This window comes from Perissodus microlepis, chromosome 15, assembly GCF_051167445.1.
Source record: "Perissodus microlepis isolate ML-2025 ecotype Zambia chromosome 15, ASM5116744v1, whole genome shotgun sequence".
Taxonomy (NCBI): Eukaryota; Metazoa; Chordata; class Actinopteri; order Cichliformes; family Cichlidae; genus Perissodus; species Perissodus microlepis.
The window spans coordinates 963,251-977,376 of NC_140475.1; the positions used below are offsets into that span (position 1 = coordinate 963,251).

The 14,126-nt window shown below is 43.9% G+C and overlaps 1 protein-coding gene across 7 annotated transcripts in view; it reads left to right on the forward strand.

Annotated features, from left to right (window-relative positions):
- Positions 1 to 14,126, forward strand: part of cdc42bpab (CDC42 binding protein kinase alpha (DMPK-like) b) — a 71,532-nt gene that overhangs the window by 41,468 nt on the left and 15,938 nt on the right. For all 7 annotated transcript variants that reach the window (XM_084952359.1, XM_084952362.1, XM_084952360.1 and 4 more), the window contains exons 6-18: positions 4,665 to 4,758; positions 6,334 to 6,534; positions 6,637 to 6,775; positions 6,902 to 7,011; positions 7,113 to 7,192; positions 7,866 to 8,044; positions 8,196 to 8,315; positions 8,456 to 8,589; positions 8,741 to 8,862; positions 8,990 to 9,110; positions 10,196 to 10,306; positions 10,540 to 10,787; positions 12,329 to 12,434. In XM_084952359.1, coding sequence (XP_084808485.1) covers positions 4,665 to 4,758; positions 6,334 to 6,534; positions 6,637 to 6,775; positions 6,902 to 7,011; positions 7,113 to 7,192; positions 7,866 to 8,044; positions 8,196 to 8,315; positions 8,456 to 8,589; positions 8,741 to 8,862; positions 8,990 to 9,110; positions 10,196 to 10,306; positions 10,540 to 10,787; positions 12,329 to 12,434 — 1,765 coding nt within the window. The remainder of the gene's footprint in view (positions 1 to 4,664; positions 4,759 to 6,333; positions 6,535 to 6,636; positions 6,776 to 6,901; positions 7,012 to 7,112; positions 7,193 to 7,865; positions 8,045 to 8,195; positions 8,316 to 8,455; positions 8,590 to 8,740; positions 8,863 to 8,989; positions 9,111 to 10,195; positions 10,307 to 10,539; positions 10,788 to 12,328; positions 12,435 to 14,126) is intronic.

The window sequence follows — 14,126 nt, forward strand, 5'->3', positions numbered from 1 at the left end:
TGAATTTCAGAACACTTCATTGATCCCTAGAGGAAATTATGTAAACAATTTGATGGAAGTGACGATTATGAGAATATTTTCAGTACATTTACAGCAGGAAGGGTGCGCTCGTGTGTGTGTGTGTGTGTGTGTGTGTGTGTGTGTGTGTGTGTGTGTGTGTGTGTGTGTGTGTGTCAGGATCATATGACAATAGGTAAGTAGGTAAAGCAGCAGCCCTGCAGTGTGTGGGAACCTTTGATTCTTCTCCTTTGTTGGCAGTGTCATGTGATGCCAGAAGTCACAAAGACAGCAGTTCTTTGAACCGGTGGCTAACAATGCTTGGCTGGAGCCATGTGGACATGTCTTGTCCTTGCAGTCTACAGAGCTGGTGCAGGCCACATTGTGTGTATGTATGGGGGTGTGTATTACGAGGTGGCGTCCAGATGGCCCTCACAGATGGATTCAGTGGCTTTAAAAGAGATTACCTTGCTCTATTCCCGTCTCGGCGCTTCTCCTTAAGACCTCAGGAGCCCAGTGACACAGTAGCCCAATTAGCTGTGCTAACTTGCCTAGCCTAGCATTAGCCTAGTGTTAATGGTTCCTGTGGTTTGTCCATGAGTGGACGTTCGAGTAAGCACGTTATTGTTAGGCTGTGTGTGCGTGTGCGCATTGACTGGGAACATTAATGTGTCTGTTCTGACCGCTGGTGCCTTAATCAAAAAACTCAAAGAGAGACTAAATCTCCAAGGGGGGGGGCAGTGGTTCCTTACAGTAGAGGGAAAGAAGTGGGTAAATGTAGCTTCTATTGATTAGCAGCAGAATCCACCATTCCTCTCCCCACCATGACACTTTGTCTGCCACGCAAATACATTTGTACACATTTGTACACAGGCACAGCACGACGGGTCAAACCATGCTGTCTGCTCTCTGGCAGAACAGAAATCGCTGAAGCAGATTAGGGCCTTCAAGCAGCTGAAACACCTGCGCATGTATGAAGCACGCACACACACGCACGCACGCACACACGCACACACACGCACACACACCCTCCTCCTCCCTACAGAGCCACGTGCGAGCAGTCTGGTCCGATACTTGTAGGTTCATGATTTGTCAGGTCTACACAGTGTGAAAGAGTCCCACTCGCATGATCGCTGGTTACTCAGTTAAGTAGACAATTATATATTAATGAAGCTCAAAACTGCTGCTTAGTTATTTCAGATAATCGATGATTATATTTTGGGGCTTCATTTCATGTTCGTCTTACAAAACCCAAATGCTGAGAGAGTTGAGAATAAAAGTATTAGGATATTCATTTCTATAATTCCTAACATTTGGGGTCTCTCTCTCTTAAATACCACCATCTTCTATGATGATGATGATGCTGCTGTGGGGAACATATATACTCATGCAGACATACAGTGGCTTGCAAAAGTATTCGGCCCCCTTGAACTTTCCCACATTGTCACATTACAGCCGCAAACATGAATCAATGTTATTGGAATTCCACGTGAAAGACAGTTATTTATTTGTAAAAATGTTTGAATCATGTCTGATTTTCGTTGCACTTCTCACGTGTGCACCACTTTGTGTTGGTCTTTCACCTGCAATTCCAATAACATTGATTCATGTTTGTGGCTGTAATGTGACAAAATGTGGGAAAGTTCAAGGGGGCCCAATACTTTTGCAAGCCACTGATTGATATCCACTAATAATGTAAGCCAACCCTTATAATATTCTCCCTCTAATTAATTATATATATATATATATATATATATATATATATATATATATATATATATATATATATATATATATATATATATATATATATATATATATATCTATAGATAGATAGATAGATAGAAATAGAGATATACACATATGTCAAAGTGCTGTATTTTTTCAGCGATCATGCTCAGGTTTGTTGTTCCCTCAGTTTCAGTTTGTTCGAGTTCAGGTGAGGTTCATAGCAGTGATGCTCGTTGTTGTCCAAGATAAATCTTCTTTGCAGGCGTAACAATGCTGTCTGAGAGATCGTGATGATGTTTATGCTCTTCAATAGTCTGACTTTGGGTTCTTGTCAGTTGCTTGTGGTGTTTCTGCCTGCAAAGCTCATGTTATTCCACACTTGGGTAGCCTATGTGGTTTTGTTCCAGAAATGTCCAGGATCCACTTTGGAAAACGATGTCCAGTCTGGAACTCATCTGTGAGCATGCAGGCTCTGCAAAGAGAGAAGTCTCGCTAAGCCTCGCAGCGAGCTGTAGCCCAACTTTATGTGTCTACACCAGTCACACGTGTGCAGATATTCCTTTAATACACAGTTTTATAGGTTGGTGATTTAGTGTCGTCTCTGAAGACGAGAGCTAGCTAGACCTCCCCCGCCCCCCTGCTCCATAAGATGGGACCATTAACACTTCTGGAAAATGACAGAGGCTTCACATGTGGCTTTAAAGAAACCTCTAGCTGAAGACGGAAGCATCAAAGAGCCGTGTCTTTGAGTACTTAAAGACAATTTAAGAAAGAACAAGAGGAACGCTGACTCTCATAGGTTTTCATTCTGCCCTGAAGTTTTTATCTGAAAACAAATGATGGTTTTACAAAGTCGTGTTACCTGCTGGCTGCTGTTTTATTAGCTGACACTGGACTTTCTGTCATCCAAGTGTTTTATTGGATGCAGCTTTTGGTTAAAGTTCTTTATGTGTGTCCGCATCTCTCCATTTGATTTTAAAGTGATATTTGGAGCCACAGATATTAGGAAACAACACTGACTGATGAGGAGCTAAAGCAGGCAGCCCGGGCTGTGCTTTTGAGGATTTTTAATTGACACATGCTCTCATTCCTCTTCTCATTAGTGTCAGTGTTGCCCGTGTTTGTGCTTGTGTTTGAGCGAGCGTGGGGGTGTGTGCTTGTTTTGGACATTAGATTTATTATTTTAAGCAGAGCCGCGCTCGCATCACTGCGCAGAAATAGCTCAGTTCTGTAACCTGTTACATCAAGTGTGTCAGTGACTGCAGAGTTTATCATCTTTCACTCACCATTGCATTTGTGCGTTGCTGCCTTTAAGGTCCCACGTGTTCCTTTGGACACTCGTTAAAGAGGTTTTTATGTGGCCTGTACGCTGTGTGTACCCAGGCGTGTCAGGGTTCAGTGTGTTGATAAGAGACTCCAGGGGAAATCACCCGAATGGTCAGACAAGGACAGACTCTATTTTTACCCATAATGGTGGCTCCAGTTATGCCTCTGTTTCATACCAGTCCGAGCCCGTGTCTTTGGGGTTGTTTAGTATGTATTCTGACTATTATGCTCCTGAATGCAACATCCACACTCAGTTACCCATGTGGGTACTGTCTGTGGACGCAGGTCTACGCTAGACCAGCTGAGCACCTGTTTAACACTCTGTGACACGAGCTCGGTCCTGTGCCTGGAAACACTCTGAACACTCAGGATTTTATATGGATGCACAGCACAGAAAATATTCATACATGTTTTTCCTCTTTAAAATAATTCCTTTTTGGCCCACACGGGGAAAGTACAGCTTGGCAACCAACAATAAACTTTTAAACATGCAATAGATAGATAATGGATAAAAACATGTGTGCTGTACGCCAGGCTTTGAAAGCTGCACAAAGACGGGCTGAAACACTCAGGATCATTTATAAATTCTCTTTGCTTAGTAAAACAGACGCGAATATCAGCTCATGTATCCATGTAAACCACGTAAAACATGAGTAGAGTCATCATTTTATTATTTGTTTAAGTGATTTGCGGTAAAGTTCAGCTGCACAAATCAGTATCACACAGCAGGACTATGCATTTCTTCATAGTTGGTTCTGTAAGTTAATTTTTTTCATTTATTGATGCAGGCGTGCGATCTGCTTTAAGATAAAATTAATACAGTGTATTTTACTTCAAGACAAACCATTTTTTAATTACATGCCTTACAAAACAGTCTGGGTCACGATTCAACTCACGTGTTCGTCTGTGTGGTGCTGGTCTGTCTTCAGCTGAATGAGCAGTGCGGAGGTGCTGCGTGTTGTCTCTGAAACAAATGCTTAAAATAATTAAAAGATATTCTTAAAGCTTTCTCAGCTTATTCACATTATTGAGTGCAAACAATAAAATGGATAATTATTCAAATGACCCCTACTGGTCATTTAGTTTTAAAAGACTTGAATTGGCAGATGAAACGGTGAAAGTGGTCGAGGAACGACGAGTCGTCGTAGCTGTGTGAGTGTGTGTTTGTGTGCTGCATATTTCCTAACTGTGTGTACGCGCGCGTGTGTGTGTACTTCGGGTACAGCCAATTCCCACAAGCCCAACTATTTTCAATGTTTATTTTTTCTTTTGGTCAATTTAAAGTTGTCACGCTGCTGATAAATGGACTGAGGCAAATTACACTTAATTGAATCACAAATGTATCTGAATTATACACATTCTTTAAAAGCAAGCTGAGACAAGCTGAGAAATTTCCCCAAGTTATGTAACGTAATTTGATGATAATTGATGGGGAGTATGAGATCAGGCTTGTGTGTTTTGGATGGGCCATGTGTAGGTATTGTTTTATTTGGAAGAGTGTCCCATTTTCTTCATCATCTTTAGTCTTCTGAGGAATCGCTCGCTCAGTTTGTCTTTTTCCCTCTTTTCCCTCTTTTCCTCCCTCCATCCTCACTTCCTCCTCTTTTCAGGGACATCAAGCCCGACAATATTCTGCTGGATATGAACGGCCACATCCGCCTGGCTGACTTTGGCTCCTGCCTCAAACTCATGGAGGATGGGACGGTAGGTTTTTACCACACTGCTGCTGATGCCTCGTTTGGGCCAAAGCAAACATACCAGAGCTTTTCTGACCTCCTTGTCAACCCCGGGGGTCTCCCAGGAGGAGAGTGCGGTTCAGCTGCTTGGCTGAGCCTGCAGTTTGTCATTCAGACCATACTCCTAGCCCCATCCCAAAGACAGGAACGGGATGAAATGGATGTTCAAAGAAAATCTCAGAGGGATGATAAGGATGGCTGAATGACTGTTTGAAAAGGAAAACCCAGTCTACAAATAGATTCAATGTAGGAATGTCTTTCTCAGGTGTTTTGTCTGCATTAAAGCAGCTCTTTGAATAAGAAGCAGATACAGAGAAAACAGCCCAAATGTTTAGTGTTACTCTGTAACTATTCAAATATGATCTACAATTTTTGTTCCTTCAAAATGTCTGAGTTTTATAAATTGTCTAATTTAAGTAACTGCCTGACAGAAATCAACAAATGGTTATATGACAATTTTCTCCAACTAAACTCTGATAAAACAGAAACTCTAATTATTGCTCCAGACCACATGGTCCCAGAAATTATTCAGCATATCAGCTTCTTAGACCCTTCTGTAAAATCGAGCCTCAGAAACCTCGGTGCCATGTTTGACAGCTCGATGTCGCTCGAGCAGCTCGTCCGAAACGGTTTTTATCATTTATGGAATATTTCTAAACTCAGACTAATGGTGTCAAAGCCTGAACTTGAGATGATTATTCATGCTTTTATTTCTTCTCGTTTAGACTATTGTAACGGCCTTTTTACTTGTTTTAACAAATCAGCCTTAAATCGTCTTCAGACTGTGCAGAAAGCTGCAGCACGTCTCTTAACAGGCACCAAGAGAAGATCGCATATCACTCCAGTCTTGGCCTCCCTTCACTGGTTGCCTGTAAATTTTAGGTTTCATTTTAAAATGTTAGTTCTAACCTTTAGGGCCCTACATGGTCAGGCTCCTCAATATTTATCTGACCTGCTGAAACCACATTCATCTTCTCGGGCTTTAAGGTCATTAGATCAGAGGCTGCTGGTGGTACCGCGCACTCGTTTTAAAACTCGTGGTGATCGGGCCTTTCAGACTGTGGCACCACGGTTGTGTCTGTCTCTTCGCTGCACGGACTCCAGTGATTCTTTTAAGAAACAGCTGAAGACATTTTTATTTAGAAAAGCATTTGATTAATTTCTTCTTATGCTGTTTTTATAGTTTTATTGTTTTACATTGTTTTATTTACTGTTATATTGTTTTATATTCCCATTTCCTGTGTTGTAAAGCACTTTGTGATTTTTATCTGTGAAAAGTGCTATATAAATAAATTTTACTTACTTACAATGTAATGTTTTCCCAGTTACGCAGTTTTATTATAATCCAGGCTCACTGAAAGTGAAGTCATTTGAGTTCTGTAGATGTAAACAAATGCTGCCTTCCTGCCGTGGTTGAATTTATCTCGTGTTACAGAATTTTACCTTTAATTCGTCGTCATCACTGCTGTTGCTGACTTTACACGCACAAACCTTTGTCACCTCTTAATTTCTTTGATATACTTTGTCTTAAATTCTCTGCTAGGTTCAGTCATCTGTGGCTGTGGGAACCCCAGACTACATCTCTCCAGAAATCCTCCAGGCTATGGAGGATGGGAAAGGCAAATATGGACCAGAGTGTGACTGGTGGTCCCTGGGGGTCTGCATGTATGAAATGCTGTACGGCGAGACTCCTTTCTATGCAGAATCCTTGGTGGAAACCTACGGGAAGATCATGAACCACAAGGTGGGCTGATGAAATTAAAAGGTGTAACGGTAAAACGCTCAGCTGAAATTTGCCCAGTTTGCCCAGTAAACACTTGGTCAAATGTGATCATGTCTTGAACAGGAGAGATTCCAGTTCCCACAGCAGATCACAGATGTTTCTGAGGAAGCGAAAGATCTGATTCGCCGACTCATTTGCAGCCGAGAGCACCGATTGGGTCAGAATGGCATCGAGGACTTCAAGCAGCACCCCTTCTTCGCGGGTACAGGCTCCACCTTTCTGTCGCACACAAAGATTACCTGAAAAACCTCACCGGCATCACGTTTGCCGTTCGCTGTATGCTGCTTAATAAATGCATCTACTTGTTTTTCACCTGTGGCCTTTTAAGGCATCGATTGGGATAACATTCGCATGTGTGAAGCCCCCTACATCCCAGAGGTCAGCAGTCCCACAGACACCTCCAACTTCGATGTGGACGACGACTGTCTCAAGAACTCGGTACGTTTAGAGGAGTGAACGCCATCCTCTCACGATGTTGTCTGACTGTGGACGTATTCATACTGATGTGCAGATTTCACATGATTTCAAATCCTTTTCAGGAGACTATGCCCCCTCCCTCTCACACTGCTTTCTCAGGCCACCACCTGCCCTTTGTAGGTTTCACCTACACAAGTAAATGGTAAGTGTTAACAAACAGCTGCTGCCACTCACCTGTTTCTGCCTAACAACCAAATCTTGCTACAGCTGGATTTCCTGTCTGTCTTTGCTGATGATTCTTAAATAGCAAAAAGAGGAGGAACAAGTCTCTGAAGCCTCTTCCTAAATCAGACTTTCTTCATTTAGCCTCTTTTGAAAGTCTTCCTTCAGACTCATAATGACTGTGATAGCGAGGAGATGCTGTTTTCCTCCAGTGTCCAGAAGTTGTCACAGGTTGTCTTCATATGTAATGACTTTATTTATTTTTAAATGGATTTCCTATACAAGCTGTCTCAGCGCTTGGTGTGAGGAGGTGTAGGAGATTAGCTTTCCTCCCTAATAAGGTGATGTTGCTGTACATCCTCAGGCTGAAGTGGTACTCATGAGAAAGCACCAGACCCACCAGCTGCTTCCTTATCTTTTCAAGCCTCAGTGATAACAGCCTTTTCCTTCCTGTCTGTCCTTCTGTCTCTTTCTCACTCCACCTCGCACTCCTCGTGTCCCTCTGCTGTTTTCTCCCATGACTCAACTTTCAGCTTATCTCTGTCGCCATCACTTCTCTCCCCGATGTTTCTTTGTATTTTCCCAATGACCGATTTGATGTCATCAGAAACCACCAGCACCAATGTAAATAGTTTGTCCCCCCTCCTCTGTAGCACTCTGTCTGATCGGGGTTGCCTGAGACAGCTGGGAGGTGAGCCGGGGAAGGCCGGGCAGGACAAGCTGGATGTTGAAGTGCAGCGTAGCCTGGAGGACAGCCTGGCCACCGAGGCCTACGAGAGAAGGATTCGCCGCCTGGAGCAGGAGAAGCTAGAGCTGAGCCGCAAACTGCAAGGTGAGGTCGGAGCAGCGGTGCATCAGCTCAGATGTGTTGCATCATATGCACACAGCCATCATGAGGCATGAGCATCCAGTCTGCACATGCTGAACTTAAAACTTTCCACTCTTGCCAGTATGGTATAAATGATGTTTCTGATGTGCCACAGAGTCGACTCAGACGGTGCAGGCGCTGCAGCACACGGGCGAGGGCCCCCTCAGTGCTAACAAGGAGGTGGAGATCAGGAGCCTGAAAAGCGAGATCGACATTCTGAAGAAGCAGATCGCTGGTCGGGACACAGTGCAACTCTTTTCCTTCTGAATCAGCTCCTGATTGTCTCTGACAGACACAAACGGCAGCAAATGCGGTTGTTTGGCAAATGTCTGACAGTTTCAGTTGCGTTTCAAACCAAGCGTGTGTTCGTTTCAGACTCAGGCCAACTGGAGAAGCAGCTGGAGGATGTGACGCTGGCTCGGAGAGACTTGGAGGACTCGTCCAAACACGTCAAGACTCTTGAGAAACAGATGAAGAGCATCACACAGGAAAGGGATGACCTACAGAAGGTACGGCTAGTGTTTCGTGTCATTTTCTGGATATTTAAAGAGCTACAAACGAGTATGATTTTATTGATCAAGCTGAAAAAGCAAGTTATTGGACTACTTTGTGGGAGGGATCTGAAATGCTCAACTCTGCTGTCGTCTGTGTCGTGTTCAGGATCTCATGGACGCCAGCGAGAAGTTGAAGTCTCAGTCTAAAGAGCTGAAGGAAGCTCACAGCCAGAGAAAACTGGCCATGCAGGAGTTTTCAGAGCTGAACGAGAAGCTCACAGACCTCAGGTAGAAGCACGCGCCCAATGCCAACCGTCGACTAGAGTTTCTTTAGTAATGTTTTTTTAACAAAGTCCCGTCCATGAATAAAACGCCCACGCTGGATGTCTTCCTGTCCCGGCTCAATTGTTCACAGGTCGGCGAAGCAGCGCCTGGTTCGTCAGCTGCGTGACAAAGAGGAGGAGATGGAAAGCCAGAATCAAAAGGTGGAGGCTCTGCGCCTCGAGGTGCGAAAGGCCGAGAGGGCCAAGAAGGAGGTAGAGTAGACTCCCCGTGGTTGCTGGCACGCCCTGCTCTGTGTTCACCTACTCGAGCTTCATCCAAACGTCGCTGTGACTTTATGCACTGCGAAAAATGTAACGTGTGCAATCGCTGCAGACGTCCACCGAGTTTCATGTCCACAGATCACAGTGGCACAAAATGACGTGAAACATTGATCTGAGACGTTGTTCCTCGTGTGTTCGTAGAGCAGCATTTACCTGCTTAACATGTGCTGTGTATGATTGGTGGCAAGAAACGGTTTGTGAATTTTATCGCTCTATAAATACGACATCGTATATAATCTTATTTCCACTCACGGCCTGAAGGTAGATGGAGAGAACCAGTCATGCAAATGAAATGAAACCAACAAGTCATTTATTAAGAAAAACCCATCAGTGTTGCATCTCTGTGATGGGGGACGTATGCGACCCACCGCTGTTAGAAATGCAACATTTCTAATAACCATCTATGAGTTTGAGTCTTTTTGTTCGCAGCTTCAGTTCTGGGTTTCCGAGTTTCTCTTCATTTCAGCTTCTTTCACAACGTTTCAGGACAGTCGTCCCATAACACGAACTTTATTCTTGGACCAAGACTGAGGCCTGTTCACACACTTGTCTTTAGTCCGATGTCCCGACGTTTTCTTTTCCAGTGGGCTCGTATGCTCCGCCAGTGGTGACAGGCTGTCCTGGGCCAGTTCTGTTTCATCCACGTCCTCTTCATCAGACTGCACGTGTCCTCTCCAGAGAGCTGCAGCTTTCTGGTGTTTAGGGCTCCTCTGGTTGTTGTTATTAACCTGAACATCGGCCAACACCAGAGCGGATTTTACCCCCGGAGTCCAAACCGTTTGTTTCTAACAGAAATGTCATTTCACACTTTGATAGATCCTCAGTCTTTAAATATAAACAGGCCACTCACTCAATGTCCTCATGCAGGAGTTGCTCACAGGTTTAATGTGTTTGTCTCTGTAATGTAAAATATTTGTGCAGAAATCTAGAAACGTCCAAAGGGTTCACAAAAGACGTGTTGCATTGCAGCTGCGACATGTTTAAAAGCTCGTCTGCTTTCATCGTTTCATCATCAGATGGAGGCTCAGGTGGAGGAGCAGGCGGCCGAGGCTCAGAAAGAGAAGAAGCTGAGAGAGCGCAACGAGCAATACAGCCGACAGCTGCAGGAGGAGCTGGAGGGGCTGAAGGTGAGTGTTCACCGCTTTAAAGTCAGAAGAGTTTGTTTGTAACCATGTTTGAACACGTTTGAGTGTAAAGAAATAAAACCTTTTCTCAGTGCATATAAACCATTCACAAAGTACTAATGACTTAATGACCCCCGATGGAGATATTTTAGGGTTTTCCCCTGCATGAGTACAAAGAGTCTCACTGGTACTCTTTTCTTCTCCATACAACTCTTTGTCTCATTCCCACCACCCAGGTGAAGCAGGCTGGCTCCTCTGCTGCCCCGGCCCCGGCGGATCAAACCCAGGAGGTCGGGCGTTTACGTGGAGAAATGGAGAAGAAAACGATGTTCTTCGAGGAAGAGTTGGCCCGCAGGGGGGCGCAGTACAGCGGCGAGCTGAAGGCGCTGCGTAAAGAGCTGAGAGACGCCGAGAGCCAACAGCTCAACCTGCAGAAAGAGATCCTGATGCTCAAAGACAAACTGGAAAAGACTCGTCGTGAAAGGTATCGCACAAGTTTCCCTTTCCTGGGACTGGTTTTTAGGTTTGTCTTTAATACGTTGAGTTTAATTCTTCTGTCGTCTCTTTCAGTGATGATTCCATGAGGTAATTACAGTTAACGATAGTTTCATCCCATTAATCACCTTTGTGCTATAAATATAGTCGTTTCAGTAGAACTCCAGCCGTCCTCTAACATTTCCATAAATTGTGTTTAGATGGATCGTAAATATAACAACGAGAGTTTCCCAGGCACACTGTCACAGTGTTTGCCCCACAAACATGAGTGGATTTCATTCCCAAGGCTGCACTAGTCCAGCTGTCCCTTTTATTTTTTGACATTTCAAATTTACAGCTAATGGTAATAGTAGGCTGGTAAAATAAACATCTTAAAAAATGAAAATGACCTCGATGCTTGGGTCAGATGGGCTGCTGGGCTTGTAAACTGCTGGAGGAAAGGTCTCACTAAGCCGGCCCATTAGTCAGAGCTGGAAGGATGCAGGTCCCAAACTGAATTTGAAAGGTTTAAAAAATAAAAGATTCAAAGGTCTTGAAATCACCTTTATACCTGTAGATGTCCTGATTACCCTGAATGACTCCTGTTCTGGCTTTTTGGGTTTGGGAGCCCCGTTACTGTACTATTAGCGTTTTAAATGAATCTGCAGGAGACGCACAGTTTAAAGCTGTCTGTGCTGCAGCGAGCTATCAACCTCTAATATGTCAAAAAGAGCTGGAAACCCTTATTTCTTACAGCGGCTGACACACATCCTGATGTTTGCTCTGCTGCAGATCAGCATCACTTATTCTTGCGTTTGCTTATATGGGGCATGTAAAGCTGCAACATGCAGACGATTGAATAATTCTGTTGTAAGACGTCTGTAGAGAAATGTTTCAGATCTGAGTGTTTGTTTAAAGGTGTCACATCTGCCCCTCGGGTCATCCTGGAGCACAAATTTAAACCAGACTAAACCAACAGTGCCGTCTCCACAGGCCTGTTCAAACTTCACTGTAGTCACTACACAGTAATGGTTGGTGATAAAATGAGAGCAGCAGAGGCTGAAATGGTAACAAAATACAAAGATCCGTCAAAATGTGTCAACGTGGAGGTTTTATACCAATAAATGAAAAGAAGTTGTTTCTTCTGCGGCACTCAGGCTCACCTGAGTCAACACTGAGCCGCTAGTTTAATACAGTTTGAATAAAAACGTGTTTTTGTGGCGCTTTGTTTTGGTACCCTGTCCCATCCTGCCTGCTGTTAGTGCCATATTACTCCCACTGCTTTCTAAGTCAGTTTCAAACGCAGCACTGTATCAGATTCTAACTGCATTAATGTGTTTGGGCTGAATAATGATCTAAGGTTTGGACAGATGTGGGAGGAATTACACGAGAGCTCCAACAGACGTGTTGGTCTTAAAGTTAAAATGACAAATGCGAGAAATCAGATGGAGTTTTGCATTTATAAATTGTGGGTTGGGAATAAATGTAAGTTTATACAAAGTCACAAGTTTTACAGTAAGTCTGTGTGTGTGTGCTTTTTCCCCCGTCCAGCCAAAGTGAGCGGGAGGAGTTTGAGACCGAGTACAAGCAGGAGTACGAGCGAGAGCGAGTCCTGCTCGCTGAAGAAAACAAGAAGCTGTCCAGTGAACTCGATAAGGTGCCACATCTCTATTTACACACAAAGTAACAAAGTGACTGTCAGCGCACAAACCTGGGTCATCCCTGTCAGTCTTTAGTGAGCTCTCAACACACACTAACACAGCGCTTTGACCCCAGGTAACCCCAAACTCTTTCATCACATTCCTCCCTCCACCCCCGCTCTCCCGCCAAGGCCAAAGAAATCACTGTTCAATATCCTGCGTAAAAACACCCGTAGCCGCCTCCACAGGCGGATGGAATGACTCTCTGGACTGAGCTCTGTTGACTTTGGAAGTTCAGAAAGGCCCTCGTTTTAAACAATGTCTCATAAGCAGGAGACATATGGACTGAAGTGTTGGTTTTAAAGTCTCTCCGTGACATGGACACAGTGTAGATTATATCAGTGTACTTATTTGTGTTTTGTTAGTTGATAAAGATGGATTCGATCTGCGTGTGCGTTAGCTCCACCACCAAATACCTTTTCAGCACGTTTTGAAGTGTGTTTGACTCGTCTCGCCTTTCAAAGGAGGCTCCAGAGTTCACACCAAACTGCTTCGTCTTCACTCGGCACCATTCGTGCACATTGTTGTTCCTTAGGCCGTGTTGGCGCAGTATTAGAAATGCATGAAACGACCTGTAGGCTGGACTTGTGTTCAACTTTCCAACTGCATTTGACCTCCATCGTTGTTTTCGGCCTGAATTTCCACGATCAAAGAAACATCATCACAGGAAAAGCTGTTTGCGTTCAGTGTCAGCTGTTGACAGAATGTGTGAAACATCATCCATTGTCAGCGTGAACTGTTTTAGCAGCAAACATTATGGTTAGAAATAAAAAAGGAATCTGGACCCTGGTCAGGAATATCTGCAGATGTGATTGATCAGCATCATTTCTCTCCCCACAGAAGTTCTTGTTCTGCCTCAGCATCGTCAATGTCATGTTCTCGAACTTGCAGTTAAAAATAAACTCATTAAAAACTAACAATCGTTATCAGCTGGTAAAAACATTACTGACTGAGAGATTTCACTTTCAGAGAGATGCTTGATAATAAAAAGTGCATCTTTCTGCCATTTCACAAGTCGGACACAGTTGAGCGAGTCTCAGCATCACTTTGGTAATTTGCACTGTTACAATGTTGCTGTTTCAAATATTGAGGTCTGTGTATGTGCAGGAAATCTGAGACAAAGGTTTTGGTTCTGTGTGACCTCAAAGAGAGCAGATATCCATATATGGTCATCCCAGGCATACAGCACATACACACCTGTGTACCTGCTGCTCAAACCTGCTGTTTATCAGAGGTGCTCTATCCGAATAAACCGAAACGTCTGGTTTAAGACAGAATTATTCACAATTCCAAACTTCTTTATCTTATACTCTGTTCATCTAAGCAGAACAAAGTGTAAAACGCCCATCTAAAGAAGTCGTGGGGAGAAATGATACAGAATCTGACATGTTTTGCTTTCTCCAGCATGAAGTATTTTGTAGAGCTTACTTCGTTAATGGCTACATCCATGATTTCCTGGCATCCGATGGTCATTTCCAAACCCGAGTAGCTGCACATCTGTCACATCTGTGTCGTTCTGGACATTTTCATAGCAACTGCGACATGAGGTCAGGGCTGTGTCGAGCATTTTTCATGCCTAAGCTGGTGGATTTGCCCCCAAAGGTTTGCATGCTGAAGAATGTCACGGTGTCAGTGACGTAAAGCCTCTT